Source organism: Canis lupus, chromosome 9, assembly GCF_011100685.1.
Source record: "Canis lupus familiaris isolate Mischka breed German Shepherd chromosome 9, alternate assembly UU_Cfam_GSD_1.0, whole genome shotgun sequence".
Lineage (NCBI taxonomy): Eukaryota > Metazoa > Chordata > Mammalia > Carnivora > Canidae > Canis > Canis lupus.
In genome coordinates, this window is record NC_049230.1 from 12,356,219 (window position 1) to 12,373,679 (window position 17,461).

General features: G+C 56.8%; 1 protein-coding gene across 7 annotated transcripts in view; it reads right to left on the reverse strand.

The window, feature by feature from the left end:
• The window catches only part of AXIN2 (axin 2), a 31,061-nt gene extending 19,862 nt beyond the window's left edge, over window positions 1-11,199 (reverse strand). For 3 of the 7 annotated variants that reach the window (XR_005364289.1, XM_038546799.1, XM_038546794.1), the window contains exons 1-2: window positions 11,060-11,199; window positions 7,421-8,351 (exon numbers count right to left, since the gene is read on the reverse strand). Coding sequence is in view for 6 of the 7 variants with exons in the window: in XM_038546799.1 (XP_038402727.1) it covers window positions 7,421-8,235 (815 nt within the window). In the remaining variant the exon portion in view is untranslated. Of the gene's footprint in view, window positions 1-7,420; window positions 8,566-9,231; window positions 9,430-9,480; window positions 9,588-10,374; window positions 10,450-11,059 lie in introns of those variants that run through there. The other 4 variants (XM_038546796.1, XM_038546797.1, XM_038546798.1 and 1 more) reach the window with 4 other exon arrangements.
• Window positions 11,200-17,461: the final 6,262 nt, after the last annotated feature.

Below are 17,461 nucleotides of genomic sequence, written 5' to 3' on the forward strand. Positions count from 1 at the left end.
GTGAGCCACCAGCCAGCCCTGGGGAGAAAGCGGGCTGGGTTCGTCTGCTGCCAAGGGCAGGTCTGCCAGGAACAGAGGAAGCCTTGAGCAGCCCTGGGGATCCTACAAAGTGCTAAACACACCCTCCGAAAGAGGAAGGCACAGGACTCTGCACTAGGGGGGAGGCTATCACATGAAAGAGGAGAAAACGTTTGTAGAGGGGAAGGGTCTTCTCCCTCCCACGGCCACGTCCAAGCCTGCACTGGAAGAACACAGTTTTCGGGCCCCAAGATGTCGTACGCATCCAAGCTCCCTATCCCGGGTCTGTTAGCATAGCTCCGAGATTCAAGCAGCCAAGGACCTAGCACAGCCCACTCATCTCAACCCTGGGCCCAGCACACTGGGCGGATGGGATGGAAAAGCTCAAGACAACGTTCAGGACTTCCACCCCCCACACCCCACCCCTGGAGCCGGGCCCTGCTGTGCCCTCCCCCACCGGCAGCCCGGCTAAGACCAAGACCACAGGATTAAAATGAGCAGCACAGCTGTTTCAAAGGAAGGTCCGGGCCCCTCCTCTGGTGTCTCCTGCCCTTTGTTTCAGTGGCCTCTGCCTCCCCACCCTGCCCTCTTGATCTCCTCTCAGAACAACCAGTGTGTCTGTCCCCTGCTGGGTTGCATTCCTCCTAAGTGAGGGGAAAAGGAGGAAGGAGCCACAGTGGGCAGCGGGCTGCAGGAAGGGGCCTGCAAAAGGCCCCCTTGACAGACCCTGGCACCCTCCATTGGGCCCACCAAGTCTAAGCCAACAGCAAAGGAATCAACTGGGGGAGAAGGGGAAGGCCCAGAGGAGAGAACTGACTCCATCAGGCCATTGCTCAGATCTCTATAAGGATGGCCTTGGGGGATGGCAGATGAAAGGGTCTCTTGAAAGGTCAAAGCAGTCCCTGCGTGCCATCACCCAGCTCCTGTTCACCTCCTATGTGTGTGGCACCGTTGCAGGCTCTGGATTGGCCCCACCAGAGTCCCTGGTCTCCTGGCACCAGTGGCCTGGTCCCCATTAACAGGGGGGTGCCCCAGGGGAGGCACAGTGTTGGCACAGGCTCACAAAGAGGGGCACATGTTCACACACATCACACCATCCTGTGCTCGCAGCCCCCGAGGGGAGGAGGAGCTCTGGGCCCACCTCACCAGCCTGCCTGGGGTCAGAGCCAGACGTCACCTGCGTGACACTGATTTGTTTGGCTCTCAACCAAACTCTTTTTGCCTAATACAAAGACCAGCCTCGAGGGTTTGAAAAGTTCTGGCGGCATGCATGACCCAGGCTGTGCCACCACATTGGACTGAGGGAGGGTGGGGTGCGGGCAGGAGCTGTGGCCACAGTCTGGTGTCAGACCCTAAGCAGGGGCGGCTGCGATGGGAAAGATGGTTAACAGGCAGGCCCTGCTGCTAAGGCTATGTCCAGAGTCCAAACATTCTAGAGCCAGAATGAACCAAAGGCAGCATCTTTAGTTTAGAAATGTGAATAAAAACCAAGTTGCCAAAGACTGAGCGCTTAGTAGAGGTGTGCTGTTTGGCGCACACAGTAGGTGCTCAAGGAGTGTCTACTGCTCAGTCACCTTATAGCCTCACAACCAGGGCAGGGGGCCCAGAGCCCTAGGTAGGGGCCAAAAGCCTCATTGGAGGCCACTTGGCTGGGGATGTGGCCACAGGGAACCCACATCCAGACTCCTAGAGGGCTCAGCGTCAGTGGGAACCATGATTCTGCTCTATCAAGCTGGAATGGAACATAAGGCCACATCTTGGAAACAGTACGTGGATGCAGAACTGACCAGAAAGTGCAAATGAGGAATGGCATACTTGAACCCGCTGAGTATCTTGGACCGGGTGACCCTGAGCTGTCATTGAGGCACAGGCTCTGTCCTCCCATCGGTAGAGGACAAGAAGTCTCCCCACCTCCCAGGATATGCGGCGATGATTACATGAGGACGGTAAGGCCCTCCATGCCTCAGCTGCGGTCTCGTGTCCTCAATATGGCATTTGGAGACACCAAGGCTGGAGAGAGAGTACGAGTGGGAGCAAAGGAAAGGCAGATGACTTTTCTTGGAGGAGAGATGATTGAGTAAAAGAGTTTCCTAGTTGATAAGGGAAGTCAAAAGAGAGGAGAGGATGGCTGTGTCTGGCACTGCCAGTAAAGGCAGGACAAGAGGAAATGGACTTTTAAGTCCATAGAAAGCACTTCCTACTTGGTCCAACTAGAGCCCTGGAGTGTATGGGGCTATAGACTCATCCAAGTGCTTAAAACAATCCAAAGTTCCCTCCTCTCTCAAGTGCTTAGACATGGCTACTGCCTCAAAGCAGGGCAGACGAAGACACCTCTTCAGGGTCCCCTCCTAGCTTTCAGAAACCCAGTGGTAGGAAAGTGCTCTAAGCCCTGGATAGGGAACGGGAATCGAGAGGTCAAGAGCTGGTGCTGACTTGGCTCCCAGCCAGCAGGTGACCACAGTCGAGTCACCGCCTCCATGGACGTAGGGTCCCCACCTAAAAAATACATGGTTCAAATGTGGCCATCAGCACAAAGTTCTTATGTTCTCTGAAGAACCAGGGCACTGTGATTTGGAGAGATATTAGTAATACCCCCCCCCCAAACCAGCTGCCGAGGAGAACAGAGCTGTCGTGGCCCTTCTTTCTTCTGCGGAATTTAGCATGACTCGTAGTCACGCGGCGCTGGTGTGTCTACATGATGAATGCCTGTCCTGTGCAACCAGACTGTAAGCTCCATGAGGGCAAGGACCAGATCGGTCTTCTCTGTGTCTCCCCAGCTGGCCTCCCCAGCTGGCCGAGCATGGCAGAAATTCTAGCCTTTGCTGAACTTCCTTAAAAGACCTGAGGGCCATCTGATGGGGTTGCTGAAAAGTATTTTAGTCTAAGAGGCATTAGTGCAAGATCAAAAGAGCCCACAGAGCCCTAAAGAGCATTCAGACACTCTCTCTGACTCCACCGCTCTGTCCCTGTGGCATTAACTCAGTGACAATGTCCTGAAGTCAACCTCTACAGGGAGCAAATGACTCAATAGAAATCCCTCCTCCCTCCCCAAATCCCATGTGTGCTCACGGCTTTGCACTCCTTGGAGTAGATCACAAAACACACGGATCCCAAAATAAACTTGTCCTCCCTCGCTTCCAAAATAGAGGGCTCCTGTGCGACCAGTAATTAAACATGGACTATACTGCCCTTAGCTCACTTGACTGCAGGAAAGTATTTGGATTTTCCTGCAATCATAAGGGGGGGGGGGGGGAACGAAGACGAGGAAGGAGCAGGGTTGTGGAGGAGAGACAGAAACTTAATTTTTAAGAACCCAGAATGTTGTCAAAATCGCCACATGATTTTAAGAGTGGATTAGAGTTCTTTTCTTGAATCTTGAAAGAAAGAAAGAAAGAAAGAAAGAAAGAAAGAAAGAAAGAAAGAAAGAAAGAAAGAAAAAGAAAAGAAAAGAAAGAAACTCGACCACGCTACAGTAATTGTACCCAGATGCTTTGATTATTTCTCGGGGCTGCTGTGCTCTCACAGTTACTGCAAGGATTTTAAATTCCTACAGAGAGCAGAGGCCTATGGTACAGATTTTGCACTGGGAGTGCATCCACGGACCTCCGCTCGAAGCTTGCGTGTGCAAAGGGCTTTCAGCCGTCAGGTAGCACAGTCTCCTGGGACCTTAAGGGAAGGGAAATTGTTTGCTGGCTTTTTTTTTTTTTTTCCCTCCCCAGCTTACTCTTATCTCTTATCTAGATGCCAGTGCTGTGGCCCCTGCCCCCTCCCCATACAGCAGGGCAAAGCTGCCATCCAGGCGTCACAACAGACCTGACCTTTGGGGCCTCCTTCTGGATCTCCTCTCAAAACAATGCAACTTAAAAAAGTATTTGCTTCGAAAGCTGTGCGTTTAGGGCTTTCCACAAGCCCTCTGACCATGTACTCACCAAGTCACCGCCCAAAGGGCAGTTTGCTAAGGCAAGAGCAGGGGGTGCTCAGGGAGGGGCCTAGCACTGGGTGGCTGAGCCATTCGGAGAGGCGGACTTCTACAAGTGTGTCTCAGCAAACTGCCTTCATCAGAGATTCCAGCCTCTAACTGGAGGCTACTGCTTCCAGCATATCTTTCCTATGGCATCACTTTCTTTGATAATTGAAGCCAAGCTTGATTCCAGTGGCTTCGCACAAAAACGGGCCTCATCAGCGAGTTCTTTCAGAGAACAGGAAGCACTTGGAGCCAGCAGAGGGCCATCTGCTAGGCCTGACTTATTTTTAAGGGAGGCCAGAGGAGAGGGTCCAATGGGAGACAGAGGAGACCCGGCTGGCACAGGATGGCCCCAGTGCCAGGGCAGACGGGGAAGGACACAAGGGAGCACTCTGTGAGCCCAACACTGTGTCCTTCCCAAAATAAATGCTGGGCTGAGCTCCTAATCCCACAGCCCCTCTACACACACCTCAACACTGTGTGTGTGTGTGTGTGTGTGTGTGTGTGTGTATGTGCGTGCACGCGAGTGTCTGCGCAGTGGGGCTTTTACACGTGCTTCCACCAACCGGTCACTCTTGCTCAAAGTTATTTATAGAGACCATCAAAAGCCCAGGCAGCCCACTCAAGCACTCACAAACCAGAGTCCTTCCCTCTGAGAATAATTCCTGCTCTTCCGTTCCAACTATTTATATTAAACCTGACACCAAATCAGTGAGGACACAAACAAGTCATTAGAAAGGAGGCCTCCGCTGAGTGACCAAGGTAAACACAGGGCTTGGAAGACGAGCCAGCGCTCTTGGCACCCAGCTGCCAAGGCTGCTCCTCAACAGCGAAGGCAGGCGGACCCCTCAGCAGGGCTCGAGTTGTCGGTTTCATTCATGTCACTGGCTTCTGAAGCCCATCCCATCTGCCACGTACCTTGCTTGATGAGTGAGCCTACTGGAAGGGGAGGCGGGCTTGAAAGAGTTGGACAGGATCCCTACATCCCAAGAACTGGCTGAAAAGACAGACTTCAGGGGGGTGGAGTTGGGGGTGGGGACTACTCTCCAACTTTACAGTGAATCTAGAAGCCCAGAGTCACTCTCAGAAAGCGGTATCCTAACCTGGTCACCCTTTTCACAAATCCACTCCTTATCATGATTCAAGGATTCGAATGCTAATGCTTTGCGAGAGTTGGGAACATTTCCCTTTACAAAGGGCTTTCTGGTCTATTATCTTGATCCCAACAGCAATGTAAGACATGAACAGAAGGGATGGTGCCCTATCATTGTACAGGAGGACATCTGGGAACCCTCAGGTAGTGATGAGTGAACAGGGCTGGAAGCTGGGCCTTGGAATAATTTGGGACACCTCCCAATACACCATAGGTACACCTGAAGAGCTTGCGTGTCAAAACGAAATGAGATAGGTCTTAAGTTATCTGTGATGATGCCCAGTTAAGACGTGTGGGCTTCGGGGAGTCCAGGTAAAACACTTCATTTCAACCCAACAGTGGGAGGAAACACACACAGAGCGTAGCAACTCCAGGGACAGGTGAAAAGGTGTTAGCTATATGGATCAAACGTGCCCACAGCTCACAACCAGGAAGGCAAGCACTGGAAACACAAGGGATCTTTGGTCCCTGCTCCCAGGATCTCAAGAGCTTCACAAGAGTCATCTCTAGAAAGTTTAATCCTGGTAAAATCCCAGGGGAGGCCTTTGGAAGGAGGGGCACTCACAGGCTGGCTCTCTCCTGCCCACCCACAAAGGGGAGGGGTCGCAGCAGGGTCCTGCCTGGGAGCACTTTCTTCCGGGTGCCATCCCAAACCACACACAAACCACACGCGGTGCTGTTTACAGAAGGGACGCTCAGGTCCTGATGCTGGGAAGACACAGAAGCTCCACTGTCGGAAAGCCCCTGGAGAAGCAGCCTTACCACAGGACTTAAGTAGTCTCCGCTACAGCTGCCAAAACCGGAGAGCAAGGAGACCAGCACAGATTTACCAGAATGTGCATCTAATGCACCGGGGCGGTAGCAGCAGGTGCCGCCGGGTGACTGCCCAGGCACAGAGGCCCGATCTAGTATCTTCCCCAGAACAATCTGAAACCATCAGCTTAAAGATGCTGAAACAACTCCTTTCACGTGATCCTATGCTTCCTCTCAAAAGCCAATCCAGTTCCACTTAGGTGTAGACCAGATGTCTGAGATCGGGTAAAGCAGCTCCGGGGGCTGCAGGAGCGCCCTCTGGTGGTCAGAGCCTAAGCTCTTCGCTCCCAGTGAAAAAGTCCACTCTCCGCCACCTCTCAATCACCTCTCAATCACCCCTCGATCAGGCTCAGACCCGACTCCCCTGCCCCTCTAGCTACTGCCGGACAATGGACACCCTACCCTACAGGGAGACGGCAATCTCCACAGAGGCAGCCATCAGAGTGCATCCCCGGTCCCAAACACGCGAAGGAAAACACAGGAGGGGCAGCAAGCTAAGCCATGCAGACAGCAATCAAGTGCTCCCCTCTCCACTGCATGCCAACAACAAGGATCTAGAAAAGAGAGCTTCATTTTGAGTATCTGGAGGGGGAGGGAGGGAGAGACACTGAAAAACTCATTCTAGCAGGAGGTCTGAAATTGCTGCCAAAGGTCAAGAATCTTAAGGCTTGGCCATTCCGTAAAGGGCTGTTGATCTTTGAAGCCTCAAAAAGGGAAAGTACTTCAGGGGCCCGTCCCCTCTGTCCACGACTCTTCTCCGCCAGCACTAAGCCGCACAACCGTCCGTGGAGGCCTGACCCCAGGCTGCAAGCATTTAAAACCTAGATTAATATACCAGCAGAGCCTAAAGCTCAGAGGTCCTATATTCAGGAAAGTCACAGGACCTCCCCCAGTTAGGAGGGTTCCGTGCCGAATTCTACAAAGAGAACCACCACCTCAGCGGTTAGGCCAATTGCTGGCTCTTATCTTAACAGAGGAGTTCAAAAGATCCCACTTACCCCCACGTCCAATGGGTGCGCACGATATTCCTGCCTCCACAACCCAGCTGCCTCCCAAGCCACATTAATTCCTCTCTCCTGATTAGTGGTGAATGACCCCTCCAAAACCGGTGCTTAGTGTATTCGGTGACTCAGAGGCATCAAAAGCTGCTATCCTCTCTCTCTCTCTCAGCCTTCTAAGACTGGTCCAGGCTAATAAGTAACCCGCATTAATGAATACTGCTTGCCACTGTTTGAAGTGAGTCCTGGAAGACTGCAGGTTTAGATTTAGCTGTGTCTGCAGCACTTCTCCCCACTTTAAACAACGACAAGCCAAGATCAAAGGCTCCGTGGCCAGCGGTCCTAGCTCTCAACAGACCTTTGTCAGCCTCTGCAGCACATCCATCCCACCATCCGCCCCCCCACTTAACTCGAAACATCTGCCGAGTCCACCCAGCCCTCCCGGGCCCCCTCCCCAGACGGCCCAAGTCTTACCTGTATCCATTTTCAACAGTCTCCGTGGACCTCACATTCGCCGTCGCCCTCAGGGTTTTGCTGGACAGGCCAACCACGGTGGGTGACAGTTTGCACTTGAAGTCCGCACAAGCCCACTCCTCTTCCTCATTCAAGGTGGGGAGATAGCCACACACGACCTTGAGGCTGCCCAGTCCCCCGTTACTCATGTAAGCTGTGTTTTCTCCCCCACTCCTCACATATTCGAGGTATATATCAGAAGTCAAAAACATCTGGTAGGCATTTTCTTCCATCACCGACTGGATCTCAGTCTGTGCCTGGTCAAACATGATGGAATCAATCTGCTGCTTCTTGATGCCATCTCTTATGTAGGTTTTGGTGGCAGGCTTCAGCTGCTTGGAGACAATGCTGTTGTTCTCGATGTACCTTTTGTAGATCGCTTTGGCTACTCGTAAAGTTTTGGTATCCTTCAGGTTCATCTGCCTGAATCCGTTGCAGGCAAACCAGAAGTCTAAGGTATCCACGCATTTGTCCCTCTCCAGGAAAGTGCGGAAGAGATAAGCACCATCTTGATCGCCCAACAAGGAGTGCAAGGACTTGGTCCACCGGGTCAGAGGGGAATCCGGGGACGCCCGCCCCTCGGGCTCCCCCAACCCATCCTCATTGCGCCTGGCGTTGGAGGACACGGGCATGGGTTTGGTGACCTGACCCTTTCCTAGCCCGGGCTGGCACGGCGGGGTCTCCCCTTCCTCCCCCGGAACCGGGGGTCGGGGGGCATCCTCGTGGAAGCTGCTGCTGGGGTCTGGGAGGCGAGTCACCAACACAGCACTGCTCATGGTGAGGGAGTTCTTCGCGACGGAGTTTGTTTGTTCCCTTCCCCCAGTTCCTCTCAGCAATCAGCGTGGTCTCTCTTTCTCTCTCAAGTCAGCAGGGGCTCATCTGAGCCTCCTTTCTGGAAAGAAAAGGAAGGGGGGAGGTAGGGAGAGAGAAAGGGGTATTGATCTAATCAAAACCAGATCTACCCAACATCAAAGCAAGAAAGTAAACAGGCTTTTCAACTCCTCAAATTCAAATCAAGCAACCCAGCTATCTGCGAGGTGCTCATCTAAAGTATCAGACGCTGCTTTTTCAAAGGCGAAATCTGAGCTCCCTGCACAATTGGGGGGGAGGGGCGGGGAAGGTGAGCGGGGAGCGCGGAGGGTGGGAGGTGGGGGCGGAGGGGTTTGGAAGGTGTAAGACTGAACCTTCCAAAACCCGGTCGGCCGGGGCGCACGCAGGGCAGCCTGGGCTCGGCTCGGCTCGGCTCCCCTCCGCTCGGCTCCCCTCGGCTCGGCTCCCCTCCGCTCCCCTCCCCTCCCCCACGACAGCATCAACTCCAAAGACGCGCACTCGGAGCCGCCGGGCGGTGTGCAGGTGAAACCAATTTCGGTAAATTTCCCCACTCGGCGCTCCGCACAGATAGCCCGAGCTCCAAACGTGCCCTTCCCCGGCATCTGGTTCCCATTCCCCCCACCCACCCTCTCCCTCGGCGCTCCCCCTTCCCACTCCTTAAAAATTCAGAAGATCCGCGGCCGAGCGAGAAGCCCGCCCAGCGAGGGGCGGAATGGGCTCCCAGCTGGGCGCCCCCCTCCACCCAGATGTAAATGTCCGCTGCGCCCCCGCCTCCCGCCAAGAATCCGGCTCAAGTCCACACCGCGGCGGCCCCCGTCCCCCAGAACCAGAAACCCACCCGCTCAGACAAGACTTTGATCTTCAAACTTTGCGAGAGGCGCTGAGCAGCCTCGGGACCCGCCGCCCCCTGGCCCCGGCCCCCGCCCCCGCCCCCAGCTCACCTCCCCGAGCCGCAAGCCCTGCAGAACCGGATCAGAAACCGTCTCACGCTACCACTGCCTGTGCCAAGAATCCCAAACTCTACTGACCTCAATCCTGTCTTTTCTCCAAAAGAGAAAAAGTCTCCTCTAACCAATAAACAAGGCGCTCTCCCCAGCACGGGAAGGAGCGACCCGGGCGGGCCGGGGGATGGGGCGCGACCCCGCAGCCGGCGGGGTGCGGGCGGGGGGAAGGTGGGGCGGCCCCGTTACCTGCAAGACGAAGGCGGCCCGAGGCCGGGCTCTCATCTCCGCCGAGCCCCACCGGCCCGCCCCCCCCCGGCCCAAATCCAACCGAGCGCGTCCAGAGCCCCGGGGCGGGGGCCTCTCGGGCCGCCGGGCCGGGAGCCGCTGCCCCCGGGGCGCTCGCCGCACCCCGAGCCCGGGCCGGTCCCCGGCGCCGCCGCTCGCAGAGGCGCCCGCAGCCAAGGCACGGAAAGCGGCAGCCCGGTCCAGCAATGGCGACGCGCGGAGTCCCTGCCTGTCCGCACGGGGCGCGGGGCGCGGGGCGCGGGGCCCGGGCGGGGAGGAGGACGCGGGCGGCGCGGGCGCCCCGGGCTCGGGCCGCTCCTGCGCGCAGACTGAGCCTGGCCCGGCGCTCGGGGCCCCTAAGCGCGGCCCGGCGGCCGGGAGGGGAGGGGAGGGGAGGGGAGGGGGGAGGCGGGGAGGGGGGCCGAGAGGCGGGAGGGGAGGAGGGGGCGGAGGGAGAGGCGGGGGAGGGGCGGGGAGGGCGCGCGGGGGGCGCCGCCACCCTCTCATCCCACCTTCCGCAGCTCTCCCGCGCACTCGCGCCCCGGCTCGCGTCCGTGAGGGCCGCAGCGTCGCGACCCCGGGGGGGCGGGGGGCGGGGGCGAGACCCGCCCCCGCCGCCCCCGCCGCCGCCGCCACTTGCAGAAGTCTCTCCGCCGGGGGCCCAGCCGCCCGGCTGCGGAGGGGGGCCCCGGGCTCCGGGCTCCGGGCGCGCGGGGCGGCGGGGCCGAGCCCCCCGGAGCGCCGGGCGCCGCGCCCGCGCGGAGAGCGCCCCGAAATAGCCGGCCTGCCAACTTCAAAGGCCGCCGGCACATCAAAGCGCGCGGGCCGCCCGGCCGCCGCGGCCTCGGCACTCACCAGGCATCGGCGCGCGCGCTCCGCGGCGAGACCTCGCAGGCGCCCCGGGCAGGGCCCCGGCCCCGGCCCCGGCCCCCGGCTCGGCTGGCGGCGGCAGCCCCGGGCCCCCCCGGGCCGGTCGCGGCGTCGGGGAGCATCGGGAGGCGCGCGGCGGGGGAGGGCGGCGCGGGGAGACGACGACCCCGGGGCTGGAGCGGGAGCCTCGGGAGGGAGGGAGGGAGGGAGGGCGAGCGGCGCGCTCCGCCGCCCCTTTTATGCAAAAGACCCGAGTGGGCCCCCGCCCCCGCCCCCGCCGCGGCCGCCCCCGGCCCCTCCGGCCCCCGCCCGGCCCGGCTTTCAACGCGGGTCCTGTTTCCAGCAGTCACTCCGCGCACCAAATGTCCTCCGGGCGCGTCCAACAAAAACTGCGCCGTGGATTTAACTGTGCACTTCAAAGGCGCGAGCCGAGCGCACGGTCCTGAAAGGGAGGTACGCGCCGGCCGCGCCCCGGGCCGCCCCCCGCGCCCCTGCCGCCCCTCCCCGGGGCCGTCGGCCCGCCGCGCCCCCCCGGCCCGCCCGGACCCCCGCCCGCCCCCGGCGCCCGCGACGCGGCCCCGCGCGACCTCGGCCCCGGCCCCGGCCCCGGCCCCGGCCCGGGGGGGCTTCCTTTGAAGCGGCCCTGCGGGGGCCGCGCCCGCACCCCCACCTTCTACTGCAGGGCTCTCGGCGGGGGAGACGGGCGCCTGGGACGCCGGGCGGCCCCGAGGTCCATGGCTGCGAGCGGCTATTTTTATTTCCCGGCGCTCGGGTTGTTACTGAGTTGCCAGGACCTTATCAAAGCGCGGCCGGCTCCAGCCGACTCCCCCGGGCCGGGCTCGGCCGCCAGTGATCCCGCCGCGCCAATCACAGCCGCGCTCGGCCGGCCCGCGCCGCCCGCCTTAAAGGGACAGCGCCCCGCGCCCGCCCCGCCCGCCCGCCCGCCCCCGCCGCGCGCCCGGCTCCGGCCTTAACCCTTCCCGCGTCCTCCTACGCCCCCTGCCAGGCCCCCGCCGCCCCCGGGGGCGCTCTCAGCCGGAGTTCCAACTCCGCCTTTCAAGTTCTCCGGCCTCTCTGCCCCGGCTTCCTCCCCCCGCCCCCCCCCCCCCCCCCCCCCCCCCCCCCCCACTGCCTGCCCTCGCCCTCCCCAGCTCTGCAGAGCAACAGTTTATTGTAGCGTTCTGGCCACCGCCAGAACTGCAAGCAAGCAGATTTCTTTCTTTCTTTCTTTCTTTCTTTTTTTTTTTTTTTTAATTCTTTCGTTCTATCATCAAACACTTTTGCACCTCTGGTCAAGTTTCCCTGGGATTTGGGGCTCTTATGAAGGGAGTTCCAGTCCTGGGATCCACCGGCCAAGTGTCAGAGGGCGAAGGCCGTCCTGCACGCAGAAGGCATGTGTGTGCCCTTGCGCGCGTGCATCTAAGTGTGGGTTAGGACCACGGGGCGTTTGTGGACGTGTGAAGACCGGGGTGTGAATCTGCCAGCACAGGCCTGAGTGCTGCAGATGGGCTCTGACACCTCGTTAGGGAGCATGCCTCAGTTCCCTGAAGATTTAACTACACATTCCCAACCTGGCCACCAGACCCCTTTCTGTGCCCGTAGAGAACATCTGTAACAACTGCATTCCCAACACGCTATTGCAAGCATCCCCCATCCTCCCATATGTTACATATTAAACAGACATGGAATGTCTTTTTTCTCCTTGATCCGCGGTTTTAATGTATTGAAAACTCTTCACCCACCCTCTCCTTTGAATGTCGCCTCCCCACATGCCGCCAGTCATGTTTATGAAGCTCAACCTTCTCTTCTCACTTGACGTAACAAGCAAATATGCCACAAGCCTAGAACATCTCTTGCCACGACATGGCCCCTCATATGATACGCTATCAACGTTTCCTCCTCCTGAGAAACTTAAAGGTGTCAGTCAGATTGTTTCCATAAGCAAAAAAAGCTTTCCGAAAGCTTGGGGTCTCCAGCTCTACTCCCTTTTTCTTTATTTACTTGCTTGCTGAACTTAATGGATGACGACGCTTTTCAATGCAGAGGTGCCTCTAAGCCTCTCATTAGGCCTTCAGGACGTTGAAACATGCAAAAGATGTGTCTATTTAGGTTTCCATAGGAAAAAGAGAAGGAAGTCACAACACCCAGGATCTACTGGGAAAGGGCAAGCAGCAGGGGCTGTGCTCTACAGGGGCTGTGTTCCCTCCCCTCCCCCCAGTCTTTAGGGCTGTGACAAGGGACCGCAGTCCTTTGCAGCTCAGGCTGCCTCACCTGAATGGTGAGGTGGGTGGCATCTCACTTCGCAATACCTGCCTGCCTGCCTGTGTCCATGTTCTTCCACTCCAGGTTCACCTCCCCAGGCAGCCTGGCTGGCAGCAAGCCCACAGTCCAGGCTATGAAATATGGCCACCTCGGGGCAAACTGGGAGGGCCGGTGCTAAGAGTGTGGCAGGATGACTCATCTTTGCCTTGGGACAACTGCTGGGTGTGAGGAAACTGGAAGCCAGTCCACTTCAGGTCGGCTCCATCTAAGAGCCTGGCCTTCCGGAATGCTGGTATGTGGGACCCATGGCCAAGGACACACCCACCCCCTTCTGCGACCCCATGAGAGCCCAGAGCAAAGCTGTCCCTGTGGTTCCAGGGAGGCTTTAGGCCACAGAGGGTGTTATTACAGGAACAGAAGTGTATACTGAGAGGAATAAATTGCCACAGAAGTGTCTACAATACAAACAACAGCAGCGTGCATGTGTGTGTGCATGCACACATGTGTACATACACACACACACACAGACACACAATGTGGGGGAGGGGAGATGGAAAAATTAAAACATCCAAATCATAATAAACAATGATCAGAAAGAGGAGACTTTAAAAAAGGAAGTGGAAACTTGGTCTTCATGGGTGGTTTCCTTCACTGCCCCCCAGCCAGCCCGAATCATCGCAGGCTTGGCTTTAACCAAAGACTCTTTCTGCTCCCTCATGATCCCAGGACTCCAGCAGCAGGAAGGAGGAAAGGGTGACGGGGACACAGACATGGGGCCTACTTTGGCTTAGATCTTCTCATTAATGACCCCACTGTGAGCCTGATTTCCAGAACAGGTGCTTGGTCACCTTGGGCCAATGGCTCCCCCTCCAACTCACCCCTGCCCTTTCCCCTTCCCCCTGGACTTCGGATCTGGTGGTACAGTTCCCATCCAGCAGGAGGCGGGGCCAAGTGCTGAGAAGCCAGGAGCCCTCTCAAGCCTCCCCGTCTTTGACTACTTGTTGATAATATTTCTGGAAGAGAATCCAAAGTCCTTTGCTTATACCCAGCCCCTTTCTCAAGATAGCACAGTTTTCCATTTTTCCCTTCTCCCTGGCAGCAGTGATATCATGTGACTTGTTGTAATCCTGCACGGTTGCCTGGAAACTGGGAAGCAAGGTGATGGATTTCTGCACATGCTCACTCTCCCCCCTCCTTTAAAGAAAAAACCCTACAGAGGATAAACAGCCTACTTTGCCTAAGTGCAGACAAGTTTAATAAAGCAGAGAGTATAATTCTTTTCTGGAATTACGCATCAGGTTGAAATCCTAGAATCCTTGACAACGAAGACTCGGGATTCCCTGAGAAGCATCTGGCCAGATCTCCAAACTTTTATCAGCATCCCCTACCCCCAGAACCCCTCTGGAGTGGAAATCAGACCAGCTGTGACTTAAAAGAAGTTGAGACCCAGGACGTGGTTTTCTAAGATTCTGTGACTTTGTCTTTTCTTTCTTTGGAAAAGTGCCACCTCAGACAACGTACCTTTGTTTAAGGAGGGAGGTGGAGAGACACACAGGTAACCTTTCCTAAGACTAAAGGTCACCCAGTTGCTCTGATCCCCTTGTGTCCACCTGTAGAAGGGATGAAACAGCCCTCAGAATCCTGTTGTGAGGCTAAGTAATATGGCAAATGTCCAGCAAGATCCCTGACACACAGTAGGCGCTCCAACCCGTTCCCTCAATAGTCTGTTGACCCATTCTGGGAAGAAATCCTCCAAGTCCAAAGCACAGTTGCCCTCCTGCTGGGAGTCGTGGGGAGGAGGGGAGCCTGGAGGCTGCAGGGAAGGGGTCATCCTACAGAGGTGAGCCAGCCCTGCCATCCTCCCTGCAGAGAGGAGCAGGCTGGAGGGGAAGGAGCTGTGCCTTTGACCATCTCCCAAAAAGCAGTCCTCTCCTGTACCCAAAAAGACACATCCACATTTTCTAGCCAGGGGACTCTAAAAGTGTTCTCTGCTCCAATCCGCCTTTTAAAAGATGGGGGGCTTAAGCTAGGAGGAGGTGAAGAGATGTCACAGGATCACTCCGTCCATGCTCAAGCTGAGCTAGAACCTCCGAAGGGTTCTGACTCCTGGTCCATCCTCTTTTCCTCCTCCGGGTAAGGAGCCCCAGGGTAGGGCTGCCTAAGAGGGGGGCCTGGGCTCCTCAAATCCCCGACTTCCACTGCGGAACTAGTAAACACAATTGAGGGATGCTTTCCTATTAGAATCACCCAGGGCTTCAGCCTGAAGTTCCACGGAAACACACTTTCGCCCACCCCTGATCAGGGACCGCCTTGACCTTGGAACTGGGCTGGCCGCAAGTCTTTCTCGGCGGCAGGCGTTTCCATGGGCATCTCAGTGGGGCTGGTGCGCCCAAGTGGGGAGCCACTTTCACAGAGCCCGAGAAGAGGAAGAGAAGAGGAAAAGGCCGGCTCTACTTCCACCAGCCCTCCTCCCCCCCACCCCCACCCCCTTAGCAGAGGGAAGACTGGAATGTCAGGTGGAAATTTCGAAGCCACAAGAGAAAAGGGGAGGTTTCTCTAAAAAAGCCTATCCGTAGACGTGTTGGGGAAACTTATTTGTTAATCACAAGAATGATAACACGTCATCTAAGTGTTAAATTTAAAACAGAGCTAATAGTGTAGAACTTCCTAATCTGATTTCCTTTCAAGCGCTTTTAATATTTGTTATAAATGGAGCTACAGACGGCCGGGCCTTTGGCGCGTTGCCATTCATCATCTCGGAGCTTGGCTTTTGAGAGCGGGCCCGAGCTTGTAGCCAGAAGAGACCACCGATTTTAAAACAAATCCAGAAAGAGGTTCCGACTTTTGGCATTTGCCTCTCAGTGGTGTCAGGCAGAGGGGCTCGTGGAAAAGGTTGTTCTCGGGGAAAGGGGGGCGGGGGGAGAAGTAGGAGAACCGCTGGAGTAGCCCGCCCGGCCCGGAGGCAACACGTGAATCTTTGCTAATAAATAGGTCTGCGCTGCCAAGCTCTCTCCATAGACACTGTTTTCCGCTCCTGATGTTTCATCCGGCTCCTTTGAAACAGCTTCTGGAAAGTGAGGTTTTGCCAAGCTTGGAATGGATTCCTTTCTTCGTTCACGTCAGTTTCTCCGTTTGCTGGGAGCCTTCCCACAAGCTGATCGAGTGCTTTCTTGGCCTTGTTGGGGGGGGGCGGGGAGTGGCCGGGATGCCAGGTGGAGTCGCAGGCTGCTCCAGAACACCTGGAGAGGTTCTGGATATCACCTCCCCGTGAAAGAACCTTCTTCCCTCCATCAAGTCCTCAACATGCTGCTTTATTATGTAACCGGGTGCCATCGGCCCCGCCGGCTTCAGAGCGCTCAGATGGCATGGGGACAGACGTCTTTCAAGAAGAGTCTACACCTGCTGTCTACATGTCCTCCTCTCCCATCATCTCCTCAACCCACGATAGTCTTGCCCCCTCGAAAATCATTTTCAGCGGGGTAAGAGCCGTCCTAATTGGTAGATTCCCACGGGGCCATTGCGCTCGGGCTCTGGCTTGACTTACTGCGGCCTTCTCTCTGCAGTTCAGGTGTCTCTCCTACCTGACAGGACTTTCTTACCCTGGACACCTCCATCTCCTGCTGCTCTGCAGGCCACCCCTCTGCAGGCTGCTCTTCCTCTGGATTCCTTTCCCCCCCCCAAAATGTCTTCTGGGTGATCTCCTGCCCCATCCATAAGTCCAAGCCCCGTCTCTAAAGACAGGGTCCTCCCAGACACTACCTCCCTCATCATCTTCACCTTGGATGGGGGCAGGGAGGGGGGCAGGCATAGCTGTCTCGAATTTTGCATCTTCATACAGAACCTACTCTGTCCCTGATGAAACCAGCCATCTTCCTGGTGGGCAGTGACATCACCAGCCCCAGTGCCTCAGTTAGAAACCTGGACCGTTTCTAGATCCTTCTTCTCCCTCATCCATCTCTGTTCAGTCACCCAGCTCTGTTGAATCTGCCTCCTGAAAATCTCTTAAATACCACCTTTTCCCCATATCCACAACCACTGACCACGGCTCCAGCTCTCATCATTTCTTGCCAAAAACAGCAAAACATTCTGTTCTCCCAGCCTGCAGTAGAGGCCCCTGCCCCTGGGCCCCCCGACATGTTGCTGCCATAGAAAGCATTCTGCATTCCCAAATCGACCGTATCATTCCCGGCTTCAAATCCTCTCTTGCCCACATCTACCCTCCAGGACAAGGCCCAAAGCCTGTTGTGCAGTGCCCGAGGTGGTTGGCCCTGTCCCATCTCCAGCTCTACTTCCCGCTGGCTCCCCGTGCCCCTGCCAAGGGCAATCCCTCATGGTGGCTCCTAACTTCTACTCTGTGCCTTTGTGCTTAAGATCCCCTCAGCCCTCAGGCCACCCTCTTCGGCTTCTTCACTTCACCCCTGCCTTATCACCCCCAGACTGGGAGATGCTCCTCTCCTCCATGGTTCCATGGCACCTGGGCCTCACCTCTAGCAAAACACCACAGCTGATCTACTTCTCTGTCTCACCCACTCAACCATGGACTCTGAAGAAGCGGTCATGTTTTTTGATACCTGCATCCTCAGCCGAGTCCATGGCTGAACCACATTGTGAACACGGGTGATATGTGAAACACTGGCCAACTGGTATCAGATAGGCATGGGCAACCAGCACAGATGCCAGCCAGCATCCTGCGGCTGGGTCACAGAATCCTCCCCCCAGAGTCAAGCCTTTAGCTGCTGTGTCATGGGGAGTCGTGATTGGCATCCTCGAAGTGGACCTGGGTGAGCCGTGTCCTGGCACTCCGCCCCAT